At 33.9% G+C, this 23,777-nt stretch overlaps 2 protein-coding genes across 2 annotated transcripts; both read left to right on the top strand.

The window, feature by feature from the left end:
• The first annotated feature begins 12,134 nt into the window (after positions 1–12,134).
• LOC131637250 (phosphoinositide phospholipase C 4-like) lies at positions 12,135–17,089 on the top strand. The gene is made up of 9 exons (XM_058907833.1): positions 12,135–12,715; positions 13,140–13,336; positions 14,407–14,542; positions 14,686–14,934; positions 15,236–15,474; positions 15,674–15,791; positions 16,069–16,221; positions 16,394–16,480; positions 16,613–17,089. The coding sequence occupies exons 1-9, from the start codon at positions 12,392–12,394 to the stop codon at positions 16,904–16,906; spliced, it is 1,797 nt and encodes a 598-aa protein (XP_058763816.1). The 5' UTR covers positions 12,135–12,391; the 3' UTR covers positions 16,907–17,089.
• Positions 17,090–17,949: 860 nt separating this feature from the next.
• LOC131637233 (phosphoinositide phospholipase C 1-like) lies at positions 17,950–21,702 on the top strand. The gene is made up of 9 exons (XM_058907818.1): positions 17,950–18,410; positions 18,521–18,717; positions 18,797–18,932; positions 19,027–19,233; positions 19,355–19,542; positions 19,704–19,821; positions 19,903–20,046; positions 20,164–20,250; positions 21,303–21,702. The coding sequence occupies exons 1-9, from the start codon at positions 18,060–18,062 to the stop codon at positions 21,600–21,602; spliced, it is 1,728 nt and encodes a 575-aa protein (XP_058763801.1). The 5' UTR covers positions 17,950–18,059; the 3' UTR covers positions 21,603–21,702.
• The last annotated feature ends 2,075 nt before the right edge of the window (positions 21,703–23,777 follow it).

The raw sequence follows: 23,777 nt of genomic DNA on the forward strand, positions 1-23,777 counted from the left end.
CGAAATCAATATTTTTCATTAAAAAAACACCTTTTCGGAGATACATTTCCGAGAACATCTTTTTTTCCAATAAAAGTACGTTTTCGGAAATGAACTTCCGAAACAGGGGGCATTTTGGTAAATTCACCAGAGGTGACCAAGAAAGATAGGAGGTGGGTGAAGAAATTTTCCCGATTAAAGAATCATGTCTATGTTTTTTTACCTTTTAATTATTCATGATTTTGATTTAGCCTGACATATTATTAGGATATTTTATCAAATATTAAATTTAATTATACTATTTTAATAATAATATTGATATGTTTATTACTTAATTACATTTTTAATTAATTTGTGACTCAATCATGTGATAATATTTATTAAACCTTTTATTGAAAAATTTAAACAAATCATTATAATTTAAAATTTTTAATTTGAAACACAATATATTTTAAAATTATTGTGTGTTTAATTTAATTTAAAAATAAATAAACAAATAATTTTTAAATAATTATTAAAAAAAATCATTGCCAAAAAAATATTTTAACCATCATATTTGCTATAAAAAACATAAATTTAGTGGAGACAATAATATAAAATTATTATTGAATTATATATGAAACTAATATATAAACAAAATGTTTATTACTGACCACAATATTAATAATTGAATTAATATATTAGTATATTTGTAAAATGGAATAAATAATCAATTTAGTATAATATATACTATAATATAAATTTTAGATAAATTTAAAATTTAAAATAAATAAAAGTTATTATTTTTCTCTTTCCAATAATAAAATTGTTATTTAGTTATTAATTATTATTAATTATGATATGATGAATCCATCTAATTACTCTACCTATTTTACTCAAATGCTTAAATGAACATAAAAATCTCCAAACTCTGCCTATGTTATCTTTTGCGCATTCAAATAGAACAAAACTCTCCAAACTCTACATTCTTATACACTTCAAATAGAACAAAACTCTCCAAACTCTGCATTCCTATACACTTCAAATGGTATGACTTAATAATAAAACAAAATATTTCCTTTTCAAAGAAAAATCCCAAAGGATTTAGTAATAACTATTTTCAATGTTTTAGAAATATGTTCATGTTGTGTATATAATAGTCAAAAGCAGTGTTTTAAAAACCGGACCGGACCGGCCGGTCGGACCGGTCGAACCGGGAACCGGCCTGGTAACCGGTCTGGTGCAATAGTCAGATCGGGTATGCCATCAAACTGGTGGGAACCGGTGAAAATTGGGAAAACCGGCGGTTTAATTGCTTTTTTTTGTTTTTTTTTAAAACTTTTTTTGAACTTTTTTTTTAATTTTTTAAAAATTTTTTTTTTTTAACATTTCTTTTAAACTTTTTTTTTTTAACTTTTTTTTTAATATATTTAGTAGTGTATTACTTAAATAGCATTCTCACATAGTTTTTTTCGTTAGTGACGAATTAAAAACTTTATTGTCTATTTGTTATCTTTGCTAATAAATTTTGTTAAATAGCATAAACATATTGAATTTTATTTGATTTTCTTTTTAGGAGGATCCTATTTTGAATTAAATTTGGTACACAGTGGAGTTATTTTGTTATAAACTATTCAATTAGATTCTGTTGTAATTAGACTTTGTTTGCAATTAAACTTTGTAATTTTTTACTATTTTGTTATGTGTTATACCTTTGTTTAAAATTTGAATTTAAGTTATGAAATTTGAATTTATGATATGATATTATTTAAAAATTTAAAAGCTAGTTATATTTTTTTAGAGACTGAATCATCCGGTTCGACCGGTTTTATACCTATATAATGACAGGTCTATTCAACCGAGTTATCCGGTTTAATCCGGTTTAGTCGTGCGGTTCGACCAGTGACCCAGTGGTTCGACCGATAAACCAATGACCCAGTACCCTCATCGGTTCGATGATCGGTCCGGTTTTTAAAACACTGGTCAAAAGAAGAGAAAACAAAAAATGATCGAATATTTTGGACTGCATAAAAAAAACCCATCAAAAACGAAAAAAAAATTGTTTGTGAAATAGAAAGATCAATGAAGATGAATGTAAAAAAAAAACAACATTAACACGAATCATCAAAGAAAATTATAGTGGAAAGAATCGTTATGAATCATAAATTTGCAAATCAAAACTGTTTTGGAAGAGAAATTGGATGGAGGAAGAGTTTGGCATTGGATTGATTATTATAGTGGATGAGATTTTTGTAGAAAATTTCTTTATCAACCCCCATGTCTTCTTGGTCACCTCTGGTGAAAACCCAAACTACCCCTAACTTCAGAAATGCATTTCCGAAATGCAAGAAAAAGGTGTTTTCGGAGATGCATCTCCGAAAGTGCCTTTTTTTTTTAAAAAATTGCCTTATTTCGGAAGTTCATTTCCGAAAACAGCATTTCGGAAGTTCATTTCCGAAATACTGCGCGTTTTGCAGATTAAGCAAAACAGCCCCCTCCCCCTAATCATTTACCCAAACTCAAACTCTCTGCAAAAATTCTGCAAAAGCAAGTGTGAAGTAGCCAAACTCTTCTTCCAAACTCAACCAAACTCATCATCAAACACTAATTGGTAAGTTTCTCATTGTTTTTTCAAGTTTTAGATCCATTTGAATAAACTCTATTAGGGTGTTTAGAAACTGAAAAAATCACATTAAGATAGGTTATTACTGATATTAGGATGTTTAGTAGGCATAAAAATAGTTTTGGTTTAGGTTTTTGGGGTCTGCCATTGGAGGTTGCAGAGAAGTTCTGCGCAGGGGTGTTTCGGAAGTTCATTTCCGAAAACACCTCCATCCCAGTTTTCGGAAATGAACTTCCGAACTGTATCAGAAGTGCATTTTTTTTGTTTTTTCATTTGTCTCGCAAATTAATCGATTTCGATTGTTTACAGGACATGTCAGGCAACCAACCATCACGCATCAGACAGGGTAGGGAGACCCAGACTGCGTCGGCTAGACGCGAGCGGGCGGCGGCGCAGCTGGCGTCGACACAGGGACGGGGGCAGGGCCGGGGACAACGTGTGCGAGTTCCCGTGGGCGACAGAGAGGGTACATCTGCTTCAGGATCTAGGAGTCGGCTGGCTCGGGTATCTTCTTCCCGCCAGCGAGAGGAGGAGGAGGATGAGGAGGAGGTGGCACCAGTGTCCTACCACGAGCCGGAGGGGGTACCAGATGTTGACCCTCCAGCCGGGGAGGAGGATGAGCAGGAGGACAGCTATTCGGGAGGGCCCATTGACACTTCCGTGCTGATTCACTACCACGATCACGTCGCTCGGCGTATCTGGGAGGGAGAGGTATTTTTTATAAATTAACCGTTTATTTATCACCATTTTTTATAATTTAACCGTTTATTTGTCGCTTATTTAATATATGTCGCTTATTTGTTTTTTTTTTTGTAACAGGAGAGAGAGCCATTGAAAATGGTGAACCACGCCCGGAAGATCTTTATTCTGTTTAAACCAGCAGCTGAGTGGTTTAACGACCATGTGCGAGGTTCAGGGCTTAGCGGACTCTGCATGACGGGGTACACCACCATCAGCACCGGCATGCAGGGGGCATTTGTGGAGTGCTGGCGCAAGGAGACGTCCTTTTTCCACTTGCCGGTTGGGGAGATGACGATCACCTTGCATGACGTGCAGTGTCTTCTCCACCTGTCGATTAGGGGGCCGTTGTTGCACCACTCCCGGATCCAGAGGATCGAGGCCATTGAGTGGATGACGCTCTATTTGGGCATGGAGCACGAGGTTGCTCACTTTGAGTGCGTCACGACATCTGGGCCTCATATCCGGTTCACCACACTGAGCGCTTATTTTGAGCACCACCTGGACGCGGCGGCCGAGGTTGAGGAGGCGGGTGACGAGCTATTCACACAGTATCACCGCGGCTGTGCTCTCCGGTGCTGGTACATGCATGTGGTAGGCGCTGCATGCTTTGTGGACAAGAGTTCAAGGTACGTCGACGTGACCTACCTCCGCTACTTCATGGACCTGGATACCGTTCACCAGTGGAACTGGGGGGCAGCTACTCTGGCATACCTCTACCAGAAGCTGAATGAGGCCTCCAACTGGAGGACGAGGCAGTTGGTCGGATCCTGCACACTACTTACGGTACGTTTTATTTTAATACATTATCGTATTTATTTATTTATGTTTCGTATTTATTTTTAATATATTATCGTGTTTCTGTTTCAGAGCTGGATCATCTCCTACTTCTCCCGCATCCACGGCTTTCACATCGATCCTGCGTACGTGGACGCCATGCCCAGGGCCGCCAGATACGTTCTCCAGAGGGGGAACGATGCGATGGGACTATACCGTGGATACCTGGACCGCACGATGCACGACGACGTCACCTGGAGGCCGTTCAGCGACTACGCTCAGATTGTCCCCTTTGACGGCATTGCTCTATATTCAGGCTGGCTGGCATGCGGGACTACCATCATGGTCCGGTATCTCCTTGAGCGGTGCATGCGTCAGTTCGAATTCGTGCAGCGGATACCCAGGTCACCCTTTGAGGCTGCTCCCGACACAGTGACCCGAGTGCAGCTCACTGCCATATGGGAGGACTGGCAGCATCATGTGGTACCGCAGGAGTACCGTCTCACTCGGGTCACACAGGACTGGCACAGTGAGGAGGGATACGTCACATGGTTCTATCGGGTGTCACATCCTCTGCTGAGACCCGACGTTCCCGGCGCTCCTAGGCCAGCACATGAGGAGATCCTGGAGAACCAGCAGGCCGAGGATGACCACGCCATTGATCTCATGCCGATCTGCCAGCGTATAGAGATGCTTGGGCGAGACGCGTTGGATCGAGGTGTCGTTCAGCAGGACGGTCCAGAGACTGTGGCAGTGATGGAGATGATCGTCACTGATGCGGGCCGTGCGGCGGGGTACAGGCGGCAGAGGAGGGCCCAGGGTGAGAGGGTTAGGCACACCCAGTAGTGGTCGGGTTTATTTATTTTTTGATTTCGGATTGTATCTTTCGCACAGTATTATTATTATTTTCGGCTTGTATATATTATTTGGATTTGATTTATCATATTAGTATTTTCAGTTTATCTGTTGCTTATTTTATTTGGCGTTTGCGTTTAATTAAAATGCGAGACTGTAAAGATAAAACATAAAAAAAAAACACAGTTTCTGCATAATTCGGAAGTTCATTTCCGAAGACACCCCCCATGAGGTGTTTTCGGAAGTTCATCTCCGAAGACACCCCCCATGAGGTGTTTTCGGAGATGCACTTCCGAATTGTGGAAATTTTTTTAAAAAAAAAAGCGCTTCGGAAGTTCATTTCCGAAGCAGGGGTATTTTGGAATTTCCGCTGGGGGTGACCCCCATAGGGAGGTGGCTAAAGAAATTTTCTTTTTGTATGCATTGAATGGTTGTAAATATAGAGGCTCTTATATATTCAAGACATTGAATAAGATTATCACGTCTGAGGAAGGAGAATGATTGCATTGAATTATTGGAATTGGGTTCTTTAGATGAACCGTCTTACATAGCCGCCAAAAATGCTTTGGAATGGGAAGATTTCAATTTTTTTTAGTAATAATGAGTGTATTGAATTTATTGGGTGTATTAAATGTGAGATTTAAAACTTTTTAAAATTTACACAGAAATTGTTATTAGTTTAATTTATCAAGTTATAGTAGTTGTTAGGATATACATAGAAATTATGTTGAAAAATATATGAGTATATGGTGTAGTGCACTTTACACACATATAAAATCGATTATCTACCCGTACATTTGCATATGTGCAATGACCGTGTGTCAGTCCCATCCCGCACCCATGGTTTTGCAAGGCGTAAGGTTTTAGAACCCATGTGTCCATTTAAAAAATATATGTCACTTATTTCCGTTTATGAAAATAATTGTATCAACCGTTGACTTAATATGAAAATATATGTCACTTATTTTCGTTTATGAAAATATATGTCACTTAATATGACTAATATTTTTTGTTTTTTTATTGTTAATGTTATATATTTTGTACTTTATAAATTAATTTATAAATTTATTAACAGTTTAAGTGTTTAACATATATTAATTTATATTATTTTTTGCTTATTAATTAATAATTAAAAATATGGTATTACTTATATAATATAAATCTCATGTTTAAATATTATGTTAAATCAGAATTGAATGACTTTGAAATTGTTTTTACATGAATACTTACTCTAAGAAATATTTAATAATATAAAACATATTTTATATAATTTTTTTTTTTTAGGAAACAACTTACCTACTTAATATCCAATTAGTTGGTCTAAAAAAAACCCTAATATTAAAATAATTAAATTATTTCTTAAATTTAATATAATTATTATAATTAATATATATTGTAATTAATCCATTGTAGTTATAGAATTTGAATAAATATTTATTGTAATTAATCTATTTTATCCTATTATTTTTGAAAAGTTACAGGGTATCATATTCTGTTAATAATTACGAACAGACTAATTTGAACCATTTAATTTGCAGATTTATTTGAATCGAGTTAATCAGGACGGGTCAGTCTGCATACTCAGCTCTAGTTATAATTAGAGAAGTTAAATAGTTATTATTCAAATTAAATTAAAATAATAAAATAATTTTTAAAATTAAATATATTTATCATAATTAGCATTTATTGTAATTAACTCATTATAGTTAGAGAAGTTGAACAAATATTTTGTGTTGCGTTTTATGCAGGTTTCTCTTTTTTTTTAAATGCTACTGACAACCCTTTAATAATTATAGATAAATAGGGGCAAACCCGTTTAATTTGCGGATTTATGCAGAGCGAGTTAAATAGGGCAGCTTAGCCCGCATACTCAACTCTAATTATATTTAGAGAAGTTGAATAATTATTGTTCCAATTAAAATTAAATAATAAAAATATTTTTTAATATCATAAATATACATTCAATCCTATTTTCTAAAATAAATCATAATTAATAAATTGAATCAATTTTTATAGAAACAAAACGATATTGTCATCTTTAGACGTTTAAAAAAATTTATAAAATAAATCATAATTAATAGTTGAATCAATTTCGCAATATATGTAATTTCAATTTACATATTTATAACACAAAATTAAAATATATCATTAATATTGTCTTTTGGCCATAAACTAAATACTGCTCTAATTTGGATGTAATTAATAAAAAATCAATGTATCCTAATTATACTTAATTGAATCTTTAATATATATAATTGGATCTATTCATACAATCACCATGTGAAGTATAGGAAATCATGCAATTTAATTAAAAAGTTAAAATAATAGTCTCTTCCTCAACTCATTTTTGGATGAGCATGGATCGTCTCTTGCATTTCATATACTGCCATGGTCATGCCCCTAATCCAATGGCCAGGAGATTTTAAAGGAATGAAATAAATCAAAGAAAAATATATTGAAACAAAAATGAATGGTGGAAACTGAAGCTGGGCAGAGGGTAGAAGAGAAACAACAGGAGACAATTTGGATCCTTTTTGGATTCATTCTCAATCAGTAAAAAAGGTATTATAATTATTGCCACAAAACAAAAAGTGAAAGATAATAGTTAAAAATGAGAATAATTATCTATAATCAACAAATTATAATTTTTCTTTAGATAATAACAAAGGAAAATGCTATTTCTCACGAATAGAAGAATCACGAATTTGTCGCGAATGATGTGTCATTTTTTCATTTGTTTTATTACTTCATAATTTCCATGTATCTAGTAAAATAAAAAAGAAACGGTCATGCAGTTATTCCACAATGACGTCATTTATTTATTATCCTTCCTTGTATTCCATGAAAGATGAGTTTTGATTGGCTACACTTTAATCGTGAGGAATTCGTGATTAATTTATTCGTTACCTATAGCATTGCTCAATAACAAATGCTACATCTTTTCACATAGACCAATTATACTCTTCAAAACAAAATAAGAAGAAAATAAATAATAGTGAAAACTACCTAAAGACAAATTGAATAGTAAGAAACTAATCATTTGTATAAAAAATAAGATGTATTTTAGATATGTATAAGGCCAAAGTCTCTCTTCTCATAATTTTACCTTTTTTTTCTTACCCTTTCCAAACCATTCAGTCATATCTTCATCATCATAACTCAGGTTATCAGAAGAACAAAACCTACAAAAATAAAAAGTTCTATCAACAAATTGACACATAATTGTAGATAATATGTAATCAAACAATATCATAACATGATATAACAAAAACAAATTTATAATACCTCATCAGATACCAAAATATTCAGAGCATCTAGAACAACATTTGGATCACATTCAGGTCTGCACTTTAAACTGCAAATTAACAAAAAAAAAATTAATTTTTCATGTAAATGCATAAAACAAAATCTTGCCTTATAAACTAAAAATTTGAACAAAACCATTATCGCTGTAATTTAACATTTAACCAAAAATATGGGTTTTGATAAAGAACAATAACCAACGACAACATATCAATATGACTGTATTATTCAAAATTTTGATACTGCAAAACATCTGGTACCACAAATAAATTGGTATAATCAATTAGCACAGACAAATAATTTTTTAAAAAACTTACAGTAATTATAAGATTTTATAGTAAAAAAACAATAGAGAAGTGAAATATTTCGTGATGATATCAGATATATTATTGGATCCAAACTCAGTTCACAAAGACCTGAGTAAATTCAACACAACAACAAAATCAAACAAACAAATAAAGAAAAGTAAATATGTGAGAAAAAAGAGAACAAAATTGTCACGGTAACAACACCAATCTCCAACATACCAAACAAAATATTCAAGGTATCTAGATATCTATAGGTGAAATCAACAATTTTAAATTTAATGTGAATAAAGTATACTTCCAAAATCAAACACTTTAATTTCTAAAATTAACAACAATTGAGTAAAAATCAAATTCCTCCAGATTTCTCAGCATAAAGACTTCAGTTTCCTTATATTTAAATCTAAACAAAATAGTAAAAAAAACCATTTTTCTCTCATTAATTCATTAAAAATATTTTTTTAATAAAAATAGATTGAAAAAGACTTATCAATTCAAAAAAAGTAAAAAGTAAAATCAGATCGATGAAAAGCAAAAAAAAAAAATTTAAGAAGGAAAATTACCTTTGGAGGTTTCGAAAGCATGATTGATTTGGGAGGAGAAGATGAAAGATTAGGGTTATGTTGTGGGTATTAATAAGAAATCTTAAACCAGTCAAAATAAAATGAAGAAATTGGAAAGGGTTTGCCATGATTTTGATAAAGGATGAATTTACGGTTCTCATGTTGAATGATGATGGTTTTTAATGGGTTAGTCACGATTTAAGAAAAAAGATAGGAAAGGGAAACAAAATTTGAATCGGTTTTGCAGATGACGGTGGAAGAGGGAAGGACAGAAATAACTCTGAGGAGAAGTAAGTGGAGATGATTTAATATAGAGGATGAATAGCAGAAGAAGAATGAGAAACATTTGGTATGTTTCCAATGTCTTTTCAAAGTAAAAACAATGTATTTTCCAATGTTTGGGAAACTAAAGCGTGTGATGATGGAATATAGCATGTTCCAATAAAAGGATTTCAAATAATTAGGGCTGCTGCAATTTAATTGGTTTAGTTGTGTAATTATTGTTAGGGGTATGGAATACTCTCTCAAACTGATTTTTATTAGGATAATTAGGGAATTATGGTGGTAATTAATTTTTATATATTAAAGTAGATTCATCATGTGGCTTTCCTATGATACTATCCTTGTACCATTGCCTAATTGAAAATAGTAGAAGCTTAGTAAAGAGTAAAACAGTATCATAGTGGAACAAAGTGTAATTCAAAACAGTCTCGTTTGACCGAAATAGCTGAATTAAGCGGTATAATTAGTTGTCCGGAATTTGATGAAAATTTACGTGGTAGCTAAGTTTAATTAGTAGGTTAATATGATAGTGATATTTTGTTGAAATTGTTCTATTTTATGAACCGACCGAAATTGTGTGGATTTGAGTATCCTTTATATTAAATGTTGGTTTTGAAATAGAAAATGAAATAGTAAATTGAAAAATGTATTGAAAATAGAATATTGAATTGAATTAATATAATATGATTATTAATTGGTTGATTTAATTAATAGTTGAATTAATTTCAATGACTATTTAATTGGAAAATACTTAGATTTGGATAAATTATTTGGTTTATCGGTAATTTACGATATTTTGAGAATTTGTCCGTAATTGTGTTTCGGTTGAATATTTGAGTTGAGAACAAAATATTATTAAGCCAATGATCTTATTTTAATAATTAACGATATCTAATTAGTTATATGTTAATTTGGAAGTTGTTTGGCTTACTTGGTATATTGGCATATTGCGATTATTTTGAGAATTGGCCGAAAATTGTGATTTTGCTTTGGATGCTTTTGTTGCGGTTAATATTGTGATTTGCCGATATGATTATTATTGTGCATTGTTATGTGGATATCGTTGTGGTGTGAATCCTAGCGGATTTTAATATCGTATATATGTTTATATGAGTTGATTAAGTTGTGTTGAGAGCCTTTGGCTAAAGTTGAACGGTGTGATGTTGATATGTGACTGTTGCTGTTGTTGTATTGTTGTTAAGTTGTGTTGTGAGCCTATGGCTAAAGTTGAATGGTGTGATGTTGATATGTGACCGTTGTTGTTGTTATTATCGTTATGTCGTTGTTGCTAAGTTGTTGTCGTTGTTGTGATTGTTGCATTCATTGCATAAAGCATGCCTGAAAATTATGGCAACCATGTTGAAAGTTGAAGTCTTATGCCTTGGCCTTGATGGCACCACGTTGAAGGCTTATGCCTGAAAATTATAAAACACCTTATGGAAATATCACCCCTGCAAATTACAACAGATACACTAAGACTAGTACTACCACCATCATAACAACAATAGCGATCGAAATCTTCAAATGCTTGATCTTCATAGTCAAAATCTTAATCTTAATCTTCATCTTCAATTCATCTTCTAGTTTCTTCCCTTCGTCAATTCTGACCTTTGCATTATTCAGTCTCTGACTCAATGTAGAAATCATGTCCTTTGCTCTTGGTCACATCTCTTCGTCATACCAAACAAAATGGTTGCATCGTTTGTACCCTTGGATCTACATATGATAGGATATGAATTCTCAATGTTTAGAAGAAAAGAAGGAAAAGCCGTTTTTCAATCACAACTGATGGAGTTTTTATAAACTAACCTTGTACATCCCACACCCATAAAAACGGCGTCCTGGGTTAGCATCAGTCCATGAAGTCATCAAGGGTGCATCCATACCACATCTGCATTCGCCATGGACGAAGGAAGATTTGGTACGACTACTTGCTTCTGAACAACGAGACATGGTCAATTGACAAAGGTAAAAGTTTGATTGAAGATTAGAGGTTCACTGAAGAAAAAGGAGATTAAAGGTTCGCCGAAGAAGAAGGGGACAAGGAATGTATCGTATGAAATTAGGGTTCTTAGAGGGAGAACAAAAAAGATGGGGTCAATCTAATTTAACAAATATCAGTAATTAATAAAATGGGATAATATAATTAAAAATATTGGGTTGACTGAGTTAATGACGTGGCAGCGTGTTGACTGCTCCATGTCACCATTAAAACACGCCACATATGCAATTTTAGTGGGGGACTCAAAAATTGCCAGAAGTTAGTAAATCTGAGGACTAAAAGGCTGAGTTTTGTAAAAGGAATTCAAAAGTTTAAAAGCATGTAAATAGGGGGCCAAAACTGCATTTAAGCCCAATTGTTTTTTATACACTGAACTCTTTTTCCTTAAGTTAATTTTATTCCATTCACAGCGAGTTTTGCAATTTCTTTTTAACAAAACAATTGTTATGTATCATAAGTTGTAGTATATGTAGTACATTATTTTGAAAATTGTTGATGATGATTAAGATTGTAAAATTAGATGATAAATTTAACTTATTAACATAGTTTTGAATGTCATTCTTTAAAAATTTTCTTTTTATATTTTGTTGTCCTTTTTTGACTAATATTCTAGTTAAGTTGTCTTTTGTAATGTGTGATTTGTTGAGTTATCAAATCATTACAATTTGGTGTATATATATATCGCTCATGTCTCATACCAACTTTAAAAAAAAATAGAAAGTAAAACAGTACTACTATGATTCTCTCTTTCAAAATTTCACATGGCAAAATCCTAGATCATTCAAGTGTGTGCTGTACTTGAATCACTTTATTAATTCCATTTCATTGATTTCCCTGTCACCTCATTTTCCATGCGTTAACTTATATATAATTATTAGCCACTTGTATTCATCAATGAGTGAATACATACAAAATAAATACACTATATCTTATCTATGAATTTATGAAGCATTGCATTGCATTACAAATCAATTACTAGTATTATATGGGAAGCTACAGAGTCTGTGTGTGCTTCCGGCGGAGTTTCAAGTCTGGGGAGGCTATGGTGTCTCAAGAGATCCGGGAGCTTTTCAACAAGTACTCCGAAGGTGGGGCCCATATGACTCCGGACCAGCTCCGCCGCTTTCTCACGGAGGTTCAGGGGGAGGTAGTGGATGAGGAGAGTGGTGAAGTTGACCCGCAAAAGGTGGTGGGGGAAGTTTTGCAAAAGAGGCATCACATTACGAAGTTTGCGAGGCATAATCTCACGCTTGATGATTTTCATCATTATCTGTTCTCTACGGAATTCAACCCTCCCATTAGATCTCAGGTAATGTGTCATAGTCACTTGCTTTTTCTATTTTGTTTCAATTAAATGCTTTGACTTTTAGTCAAACACCTCACGTGCAGTAGATGAATTTAGATTCAGATTACATATTCAATCAATGAACTGTATAGTGTTGAATTGATTTTAATTTGTCTCATTAAATCAGTTCAGTTAATAGTTGTGCACTGACATCATATTAGATGCAAGAGCTCGGGTTCAAACCCGTGACATCTCACTTATTCATCTTTAATAGTGACATTCCACTTTTTCACCTTTAAGAGATGAAATTCTAGGCACTCCGCTATTACCTGACCGAGATGCATGTTTGTTACAAGACCAAGTTTACTAAATTTGTAGAAATGAGAATTAACAATTTGATTGTGATAGATTTGACCTATTAGAGATGATGACTTGTTTTGTAATTCAGGTTAATCAGGATATGACAGCTCCATTGTCGCATTATTTCATATATACGGGCCATAACTCCTATCTCACTGGAAATCAACTCAGCAGTGTTTGCAGTGATGTTCCCATTATAGAAGCATTGAAAAGAGGTGTGAGAGTTGTTGAGCTTGATATTTGGCCTAATTCCACCAAAGATGATATTCATGTTTTACATGGAAGGTATTTATGTTTTTACTGATCAACACATTGCATAATGGCTTTAATGTGTTGTTTAGTAAGATTTTGTGATTTACTGATAAACGCAGTTGCTTTTAAATAACCGATTCTAATACGGATTGGTTATGCAACCTATTTCACCACGGGTGTAAATGCTAGTTGTGAATTATGAACCACGGACCTAGACACGGACACCAACACTGACACCGGAATAATTTGAAAAAATGTATAAATTGAACTTAATTATAAGTGTTGGTGTCTCAAACGGACACAAACACGCATTTTTTAAGAGGTTTCGGTGCTACAGGGGTTTGTGAAACATTCATAAGACTATTTGAGCTTGAAAAATTACTAATTATTTGAAATGTGTATGTCTCTTAAGAAAAACTCTTTAGCTCATGATGGTGTATCTCCTATCAAGAGTAGAAGAATAAGTAACCGATAGAGTGCAAATTTCATATTGAGCAGACCTATCTTAGCTTGATGAATGAATTATCACATGAATTTATATCTAGACACTAACAAGGATCTCTTGTTAGGACTGTTTATGGTTAGTTCTTGAAGAAAAACCGAACTAAAATAAACTGCCACTGCAGTTCGGTAAAACTTAAACGAACCATCAATGGTTTGTCCCAAACTGATATAAAGATTTGGTGCAAAGGTTTTTTGTTTTCAAACCAAACCTAAACTATCTTTACATAAACCAAACTGTACATTTTCAAACCAAATATTTTCTGTGAACGGAACTGTTTTTTCTTTGTGAACTTTGCGCCTCTTCAAACGAGACTAGTTAAAGGCACAAATCTTTCACATTAACTGATTTTGGGCTATTTAAAAAAAAACTAAATGCCAAACCCTTAAACCAAACCAAACTGATAAAACCAAATTGTGTCAGACAGTTCACAAACTGAACCAGTCAGTTTGCAACACAGTTTGGTTCTCTTTTCAATTTGATTTGGTTCCGATTTTTTAATTTATTCAACATTTCTTTTTCTTTGATTTTAACTTTTTGATGGTAGTTCATGCTAAATAACTAACTTTTCTGTATATTCTGTGTTCATATGTGAATGTAGGACATTGACACCACCTGTGGAGTTGATTAAATGTTTGAAATCCATTAAAGATTACGCTTTCGTTGCATCTCCTTATCCAGTAATAATTACTCTGGAAGACCATCTTAAAGCAGACCTTCAAAAAAAAGCTGCTCAGGTAATTTGTAAGGACTAAAAACAAAAAGTGAAAATTTTATAAGGACTAAAAACAAATTTACCCTTTTGTTATATCTGAAAGGAGATAATCGTCCAGGTTCACAATTTTTTTGGAATTAAATCATCATTCTGTTTTTATATTAGATGATAACTCAAACATTTGGAGATATGTTGTTCTGTCCAAATGATGAAAATTTAAACAATATTCCTTCACCTGAAGAATTGAAGCATAGGATCATGATATCAACAAAACCTCCAAAAGAGTACTTAAATTCCAAAAGTGTGAGGGAGAGTTCCAAACAGTTGCCGAAATCAAATTCAAAAGATTCGGATGAAGATGAACGGAGAAAAGAAGTCCCTGATGTTGTAATTACACAAAATGAAGATGATAAGGTGAGAAAAAGTTAAGAAATGCACTTTATAAAAGCCTTTATTTTCTCAATACAATGTCCTATTGGTTTTAGTCTTATTGGATAAAAAACTTAAATTTAGGAGTCAAATTATCTTCATATAACTATACGTTGTTTTCATATATAAGCTATACGCTGTTTTCATAAGCTATTTTGAAGACCTTATGAACATACCATAAGGTGTTTTATAAGCTCTTCTAACAGTCTTAAAAGAGCTCGTATAAGTAGATAAGCTTAATGAAATCGATTCAAGCATTCTTCTGATTTGTTCTATTTTCTTACAGGGTGACTCTGACACAAATCAACTGAATGATGATGACGAGGATGATGATGTATCAAGTGATGATGACTATGAATCAAATCAAGAGAGTGAATATAAGCGTTTAATTGCTATTCATGCTGGAAAACCTAAGGGAAGTCTTAAGGAAGCCTTAAAAGTTGAAGATGATAAAGTGAGACGCCTTAGCTTAAGTGAACAAGCTCTTGAAAAGGCTGCTGAGTCACTTGGAACTGATCTTATTCGGTAGTATATCTGATTCCATATCAAATATCAATAGTTCTCTGTGGTTAATTATGTTCTGTAGATGGTAAATGGATATAACATGGTGTTGCAATTCATTGATTATCCACTATATTTATGTGTCAAAATGATTCACTACTTCTCTTGCAATTTTCGTAAAACTCTTCATTTTAAGTGTAATGCTTTCAATTTTGTATGATAGGTTCACCCAGAAAAACTTTTTGAGGATATATCCGAAGGGTACCCGGGTCACCTCCTCCAACTACAAGCCACTGGTTGGCTGGATGCACGGTGCTCAAATGGTTGCATTCAATATGCAGGTTTGCATCTTGTTTTTAATTTTTTTCCCTTTAGCATTCCTAATTAGTCTTTTCAATATTAGTTTTATGTTTGTGCGTGTTAAAAACTTATTTATCATTCCATTCAAAGTTTACTACCACGTTGTTATTATATGGTAGCGTTACTGTTAAATTAATGACGAACGATCAGTGTTTGTTCATTTGCCTCGAATCATTCTGCATAAAGATGGTAATTAAAGATGGTAATTTCTGTAAATTTGCTATACGTTAGACTAATAGACTTTAACCCCAACTACAGGGATATGGCAAAAATCTTTGGTTGATGCATGGAATGTTCAGATCCAATGGGGGTTGTGGTTACGTAAAAAAACCCGACTTTCTTATGAATGTAGGTCCAAATAATGAGGTATTCAATCCTAAAGATAAGTTGCAAGTGAAGAAGACTCTTAAGGTGAGGGAAGATATTATTTATTTTTATTTTTGGTGATCTAGTAGGACCCCGCAATCGGATGTTCCTGCATAGGTACCAGCTTAATTAACTTAATGGGACAGACCTTAGGGAGGGTCTTATCAAATGAAGCAGTTTACAAAATGCACATTTTTAATTTAATCTTGCGTGATAGGTGAAAATATATGTGGGAGACGGATGGAGTATAGATTTCGACAAGACTCACTTTGACTCGTATTCTCCCCCAGATTTTTATGTCAGGGTAAGAATATTTTATTTTTTTAGAATTATCCTCAATTCTTCATATAACTTCAATAAGCATTTAATTAAATTCTTCCCTAAACACACCATTGGTACTTCCTGCATGAGCTTACATTGTTTATTTGTGAGGCAGGTTGGCATAGCTGGGGTTCCAGCTGATGCAACAATGAAGGAAACAAAGATAAAAGAGGATAATTGGATACCGACTTGGGAAGAAGAGTTTACCTTCCCTTTAACTGTCCCTGAACTTGCTTTGCTAAGAGTAGAAGTCCTAGAATATGACATATCGGAGACAGATGACTTTGCAGGCCAAACTTGTTTACCAATCACCGAACTAAAACAAGGGATCCGCGCTGTTCCACTTTACGACCGAAAAGGAAAGCAGTACAAGTCAGTTAGACTTCTTATGCGATTCGATTTTATTTAAGCTCTCCTTCTGTACTTGATGTACCATTTCCTTCGTGTTTCAATCCAGGTCCAACAGTACATTTTTGATTTTTCATTCGGAGTTTGTATATGTTTTGTAACTTGTAAATTAAAAATAGTCATAGGATTAAGAAAGACATCATGTGTCTCATTTGTAACCTTAATGAATTTTTTTAAAAATAAATTTTGGGATTATTTTACTAATATGTGTGGATCAATTTGGTTAAATTTTCAGTTACTTGTAGAAATCAAAAAGTTGAATCCATCTTGCTATAATAATGAGAACTCTAACTAACAGCTTCTATTATAAGTTGAAATGATTATTCTCTAAAAGCTAAATACTTATTCTATTTGAAAATTCTTGGTTAAAAGGATGGATTCAATTTGTTACCTTATATTTCACACCCCTTTTTATCCTCTCCACTCAACATGAATTCTTCTCCTCTACTTAGCTTTACCAACACATCACAATGAATATTCCTAACTTTAACTTGATTATTATCTGATGCTACTTTCATCTTCATCTAGGTACATATTAGTGCAACCCATTATGGGTGGTTTAAGTGATCTCTTTAGTGACACATTATTATTTTTTATAAATCAGGCATCCTCTGCGTGTAACTGCAGAGACTAATTCTCCACAAAGCGGAGATGATCACAATAGACAGCAAAACTCATTTAAATTTTGTGTGTTTAAGGCTAGATCAAACCCATGACCTCTGATTAAGCTGAGAGAAACATTTACCACCTCATTCAAGTACTTGTGTGCATTGACACATTACTTAAAATCAACTCATTCATTTTTTTATTTGTGGGAGAAATTCATAACAACCTAGAATAGAACTTTTTGACCCTTAAGGACTTTCTAACATCTCTAGTATAGGGGACAGGTTAAAGTTCATTAAATTCTTACATCAAAAAAGCACAATAGAATCTCAAGCCATCTCTTTCTTCTTTACATAGACAAAGTTAACAAAAACCAATTTACATTCATCTTTTTATTCACCTTCCTTATAAACATAGTAATAGCATAAATTCTCTCTTGAGCTCCAAGCCATAGATAATAATTTAAAAATCCCAAAAAATCTCACACTTTCCATCCCATCTCACTGTTATCTCCCCCTCAAGAAACATCATTAATCAAACAAAAAACAATGGCAACCAAACTCGGTATTAGACAAACCTCTAGGAACAAATCAATGAAACAACACTTCAAAGTATGTTTTTGTTTCAACAGAATGTTTAAGGTTAAGGTGGTTGAACCACCAGAGGAAATCAACAATATATTTTACAAGTATACACAAAACGGCACGATGAACATGGATGAACTATGCAACTTTTTAATTCGTTTTCAAGGAGAAGAGGATAGCGATGTTACCAAAAAGCATGCTCAAGATGTTTTTCATAGTTTAAAGCATCTCAATATATTTCAAAGGAGAGGTCTTCATTTTGATGCTTTCTTTCGGTATCTCTTTGGTGACCTTAATGGTCCCCTTAATGATCAGGTAATGTTTTTAGAAGAAGCAATCTTTTTGTTTCTAGTAATTTTGCAAATAGACCTTTTGGATTATTTTTTATCATGACTTTGGATGTTTTGATATATTTGTATCTTCAGGTGCACCATGACATGAGTCAGCCATTGGCTCATTATTTCTTGTACACAGGCCACAACTCCTACTTAACTGGAAATCAATTGAGCAGTGAAAGCAGTACCACCCCAATCATAAATGCTCTCAAAAAAGGAGTTAGAGTCATCGAGCTCGATTTGTGGCCAAATTCAAGAGAAGACGACGTCGAAGTTCGTCATGGAGGGTATCCATTTTCTCTTATATACCATATTTTGTGCATGTGCATATAACACAAACTAATGGACTTATTTTTTGAGCTGCAGGACTCTGACTTCTTCGGTGAAACTCAGAGATTGTTTGAATGCCATTAGGGACAATGCATTTCATGCCTCTGAGTATCCTGTTGTGATAACTTTTGAAGACCATATAACTCCACCTCTTCAACGCAAAGTCGCCAAAGTTTGTAGAACTCGTCGGATGAATTAGACCACTATAGCATATTTCAAAATTTTAGTAAAATTTTTTTAGTGGGAATTAATGTTTTTGAATGCAGATGGTTGATGATATATTTGGACGTATGTTGTTTCGTCCGAATCGTTCACGTCAAATGGAAGAATTTCCTTCACCAGAATCGCTGAAAAGAAGGATTCTTATTTCAACTAAACCGCCAGAGACTCCTGAAATTCAAAGCCAAAAGATACAAGAGGAAGAAGTTGAGTCGAATGAGGAGAAGGACGATGGACCTAGACTCGATCGTAAGGTGACAATAATTTTAAAAGTGATTATTTTTTCACAACAAGAGAAGGGTAACAAAAGTGTTCATATCTTGAATAAACTAAGGTTTCTAAATAGGTTAATTAGTGTTTTTTGCAATTAATTAGGATGAATCGGATGACGAAAGCGAGGAGGAAAAGAGTCTTGCATATAGAAATTTGATTTCTATTCATGCTGGGAAGCCAAAAGGTAATGTAGAACATTGGTTGATAGATCATGATCAAGTTAGGCGTCTTAGTTTGAGTGAGCAAGTTCTTGAAGAAATCGCCAAAACTCGTGGAACTGATATTGTCAGGTAAATTTGAATGTCATTTTGGTCTAAACTCTCGGTTTTTGAAAGTCATATTATACTCTTGCAATAACTGTACTGAGTAGTGACGAGACGACAGTTAATCCTGATCGATGAATTGGATTCATAAGAGTGAGAAACTCTCTCAACGCCTGATTTTTTTTTAGATTCACCCAACGGAATTTGCTTAGAGTATATCCAAAGGGTTCGCGCGTGGATTCCTCAAATTATGATCCTATGAATGGATGGATGCATGGAGCTCAAATGGTAGCATTTAATATGCAGGTTAGACTCTTCTAGTCTTGTTTCATTCTATTTTACAAAACCTCTCAAGAGATTTATTTACTTGCAACATGTTTTTCTCAGGGACATGGACATTATCTTCGGTATATGGAAGGAATGTTCAAAGCGAATGGTGGTTGTGGATATGTCAAGAAACCTGACATCTTATTGAACAATAATAACATCTTTGATCCTAGAGTAAACCGACCGATTCAGAAAATTCTGCAGGTAAAGGGAATGTTTCTATTTAGAATTCCTATTTGAAATCGAAACTAAAGAAAAATATCTTTAGTTTTGCTTTGTATTTTTGAGCCAAGTCTAATTTGAATATGATGTGAAAAACAGGTTTTGGTATACATGGGTGAGGGGTGGCGTTCAGAATTTGGCCAAACACACTTTGATTTTTACTCTCCTCCTGATTTTCGTGTTCAGGTAATTATTCTTTTGATCATGTTTTGAAAGATTTAACTTCAAAATTCAATCTTGATGGTGAATTCAAGAGTTGGTAGTTAAGCCCTGTATCGACTAAAAATGGTAGAACTGTTGGATCATAAGAGAGAGGACACGTATACCTAATTCCTTAAGGTTTTAGGTGGATATATGATGTCAAAGTCTCTTGGATCTTGAACATTTAGTCTAATAACACTCTCGATGCTTCTCGGTATCTCCAATAAATGGTATCACATAGACGACTCATATGCTTGATTTAATAAGAGTACTTATTCTCATGCTTTCCGTCCATGCCATTCAAAATAAAATCCCCTCACTCCTCCCCGAGTCTTTGAATGAAGCTATGTCTTTTTTTGTCTGTAAACGAAGTGGTAATAAATAACCATTAGAAACTCACAATTACAACTGTGACTACCAGGGTTTGAACCGTGGTGATTAGGGGTGGCAAAACGGATTTTTTCGCGGGTGGGGCAAGGTTTTTAGGCCCACTCCTTTCAATGTGTCAGTCCCGCCCCGCTCTGTTTTTTTGCGGGCATGAGCTTTTTCATACAATTTTACTATTTTAAGGTCTAAAAAGTTCAAAGCCTGCGGGCTTTACCTGCCCCGTCCTCACTTTTTTGCGGGGCGAGGCAAGGTTTTAGACCCGCACTCTCAAATATGTCCGTCCCACCCTGCCCTATTTTTTCGCGGGCTATTGTGGGGCGGCCTTAATGAGACGGACATATCCGTTTGCCACCTCTAGTACGTCGAACCTAACAATATCTGTTTTTGTGAGTTGAGATAGGATTTACAGACAATCTACTATGTCTTATTGTGAAATAATGTTACAGGTTTTGTCCTAAAAAATGCATTGCAACACATTTGAAATAAAGACACATTGCTTAATTGTGAAGTCATTTGTTTTAATGTGTCCTATTCTTGTTTCTTTCAAATACAAAAAATGTCACTTGATCTACACAAACAAGATGAGTACACCCCACAAGCATGCAAATTTGAACACAATCAATAATACTAACATATATATATATGTGCAGGTTGCTATTCATGGCGTACCAGCGGATACAGACATAAAAGTAACTAGGACAATTGAAGATGAGTGGGTTCCAGTATGGAATGAGGAGATAAACTTTGCACTAACTTGTCCAGAATTGGCCCTATTATACATCAAAGTTGTCGAACGTGATTTTTCTGGACAGCATGATTTTGCTGGACAGACATGTTTACCTGTACCAGAGCTAAAAGAAGGAATTCGCGCTGTTCGTTTGTGTAATCGCAAAGGTGAACTTTACAAGCATGTTAGGCTTCTAATCCAGTTTCGACTTTTTAATCACTAGAATTTCATACAATGTGTATTGTATATAAACTGTATCAATGTGTATCAATTGTACATTTTATCAATGTATACTTTGTACATTCATGAATATGAACTATCTTGATGGCTTATTAAAATTTCTCTAAGATGTTATCATCAAGTTGTGCTTGATTGATTATTATTACTCCATTATTGAGATAGCATTATGAATATTTAAGGGAAAGTGTTAATAGGTAAGAACTTTTATGGTTCTGTTTATCTTTGAATGAAATTTTGTCCAGTGAAAGAGACATAATGAGGAAGAGACATTGTTTTAGGAAATATTTGTTTCTCTCAAAACCATGTAGAGGAGAAAAAGAGACTTTAAACGATAAAAAAATGACACATTTTGTTGGTAAAAAATAGATCTTTTGAGAAACAAAAGAAAACATAAATATTACTGTCTTATAGATTAGGTATATTTGAATCGCAGAAAAACCATGATTCTTGTAGCTCATCCACATTATAAAAAAATAAAGATCTTTGTGATTCATGATTAATTATGTATTTTTTGATATTGTTTAGAAGTGCACAATATTCTTATAGTTGATGCATTGTTGGATAAATAAGGGAAACACTTATCATTTGAGTGATACATAGTAAGATCATGATTTTGATGAATAATTGACTGTCGATCTGAACATGTTTTAAAATGATACTTTGGTAAAACAAATTTTTCATTTTCATAAAATAGTTTATGGATGCTTATAATGTTGATTATGCACTTGCATTTAAAGAAAATCGTGTCATACTTCAAAGCACTTTCAAAATAAAATTGATTAAATCTTGAAACCTCTCATAAACTATGTATATTGAATTTCTCTAAATCATTTGTATTGATTTCGTTTGAGGAAAAACAAAAAGTTAAGTTGGAGGGAGATGATAAGTGTCAAAAATTTGTAAAGTACATAAGGACTTGTTAATTTATTTTGTAAATAATTAATAAAAAACCTTTGATTAGTCACTAAAACACGATAAAAATGCATGTATGAACTTTTTAAATGTGTATTTGCTATGTACACGTAAAAACAACCATGAAAATGTCAAAATGAGTCAGTCTTGCCTCCTTCCTCCTTACTTGGCTCTTTTCTATGTCTGGATTTTGGAGTCACAGGAAGGTCTTGATTCTGGGAACTAGATCTCTCGGATCCTCCAATGGGGTTATGCTTAACATACTTCTTTCAGCTTCGCTTGAATATTGTTGTATCTATCATAGACGAGATGTATTGGTTTCTTGGTGAGATGTCTGTGACAGTAGTGCGCTCTTTTGCATCACATGCCTTCTTTTCAGCATTACTCTCCTCGCCTTTAATGTAACATTTTTCTCGCATCACTACTTTAACTAAATATGATTATGGTCTTTAGGTGAGGGATTCGTTAGAGTGTGTCATCTTGAGCCCGTTCTAAAATGCTCATACGAACATTTTTTGGTTTGGATCGACTACCTTGATTGTTGCTTCTTCGAAGCGGACGAGATACTTCCTCAACGACTCTAATGGACCTTTGTGTATGTTTAATAGACTTGTAGCAGTTAGATACCAATGCTTGGTTGCAACAAATTTGTGAACTAGATTTTACACCAAGTCTTGATAGATGGTGACGGAGAGCCTGAAAAGGCATATATATACCATCTCAAGATTGCGTCTCGAAAGGTGTCGTACAAGAGCTTGTAGTTCAAGGAGCTAGGTACCCTAATGATTTCCATATGAGTGTTGATGGAGGTCACATGCTCATATTGGTTGTTGCGTCCATATAACTTATCAAACGATGGGACCTTGAGGTTCTTAGAGATGGGAACCTCATATATCCCATCTGATAGAGGTTGAAGATCCAATACTTCTAGTTTATCCACCGTATTTTTCCTAGTTGGTTTTACAAGAAATGAAGAACGTTATCCTACAAGGTTTGATTTTGGCGACGAAATTTTTCCATAGCATCACGCATCTCTGCTACGAGACTTTCCTTATCATCTAATTCCTCACTGACAGAGTCGTTGTCTTTTTGTTCACTGTGATAAAGGATGAGCGCAAATATAATACTCCAGTTGAATGTTGTGACGATGGCCCATGTCAGTTTTACTAGGGTCTCATGATGGACACCAATTTTACTCACTAAAATTACAAATGTCTGACAACCGCTAGTGATTAAGGGCTATCAC

This window comes from Vicia villosa, unplaced genomic scaffold (assembly GCF_029867415.1).
Source record: "Vicia villosa cultivar HV-30 ecotype Madison, WI unplaced genomic scaffold, Vvil1.0 ctg.001953F_1_1, whole genome shotgun sequence".
NCBI lineage: Eukaryota > Viridiplantae > Streptophyta > Magnoliopsida > Fabales > Fabaceae > Vicia > Vicia villosa.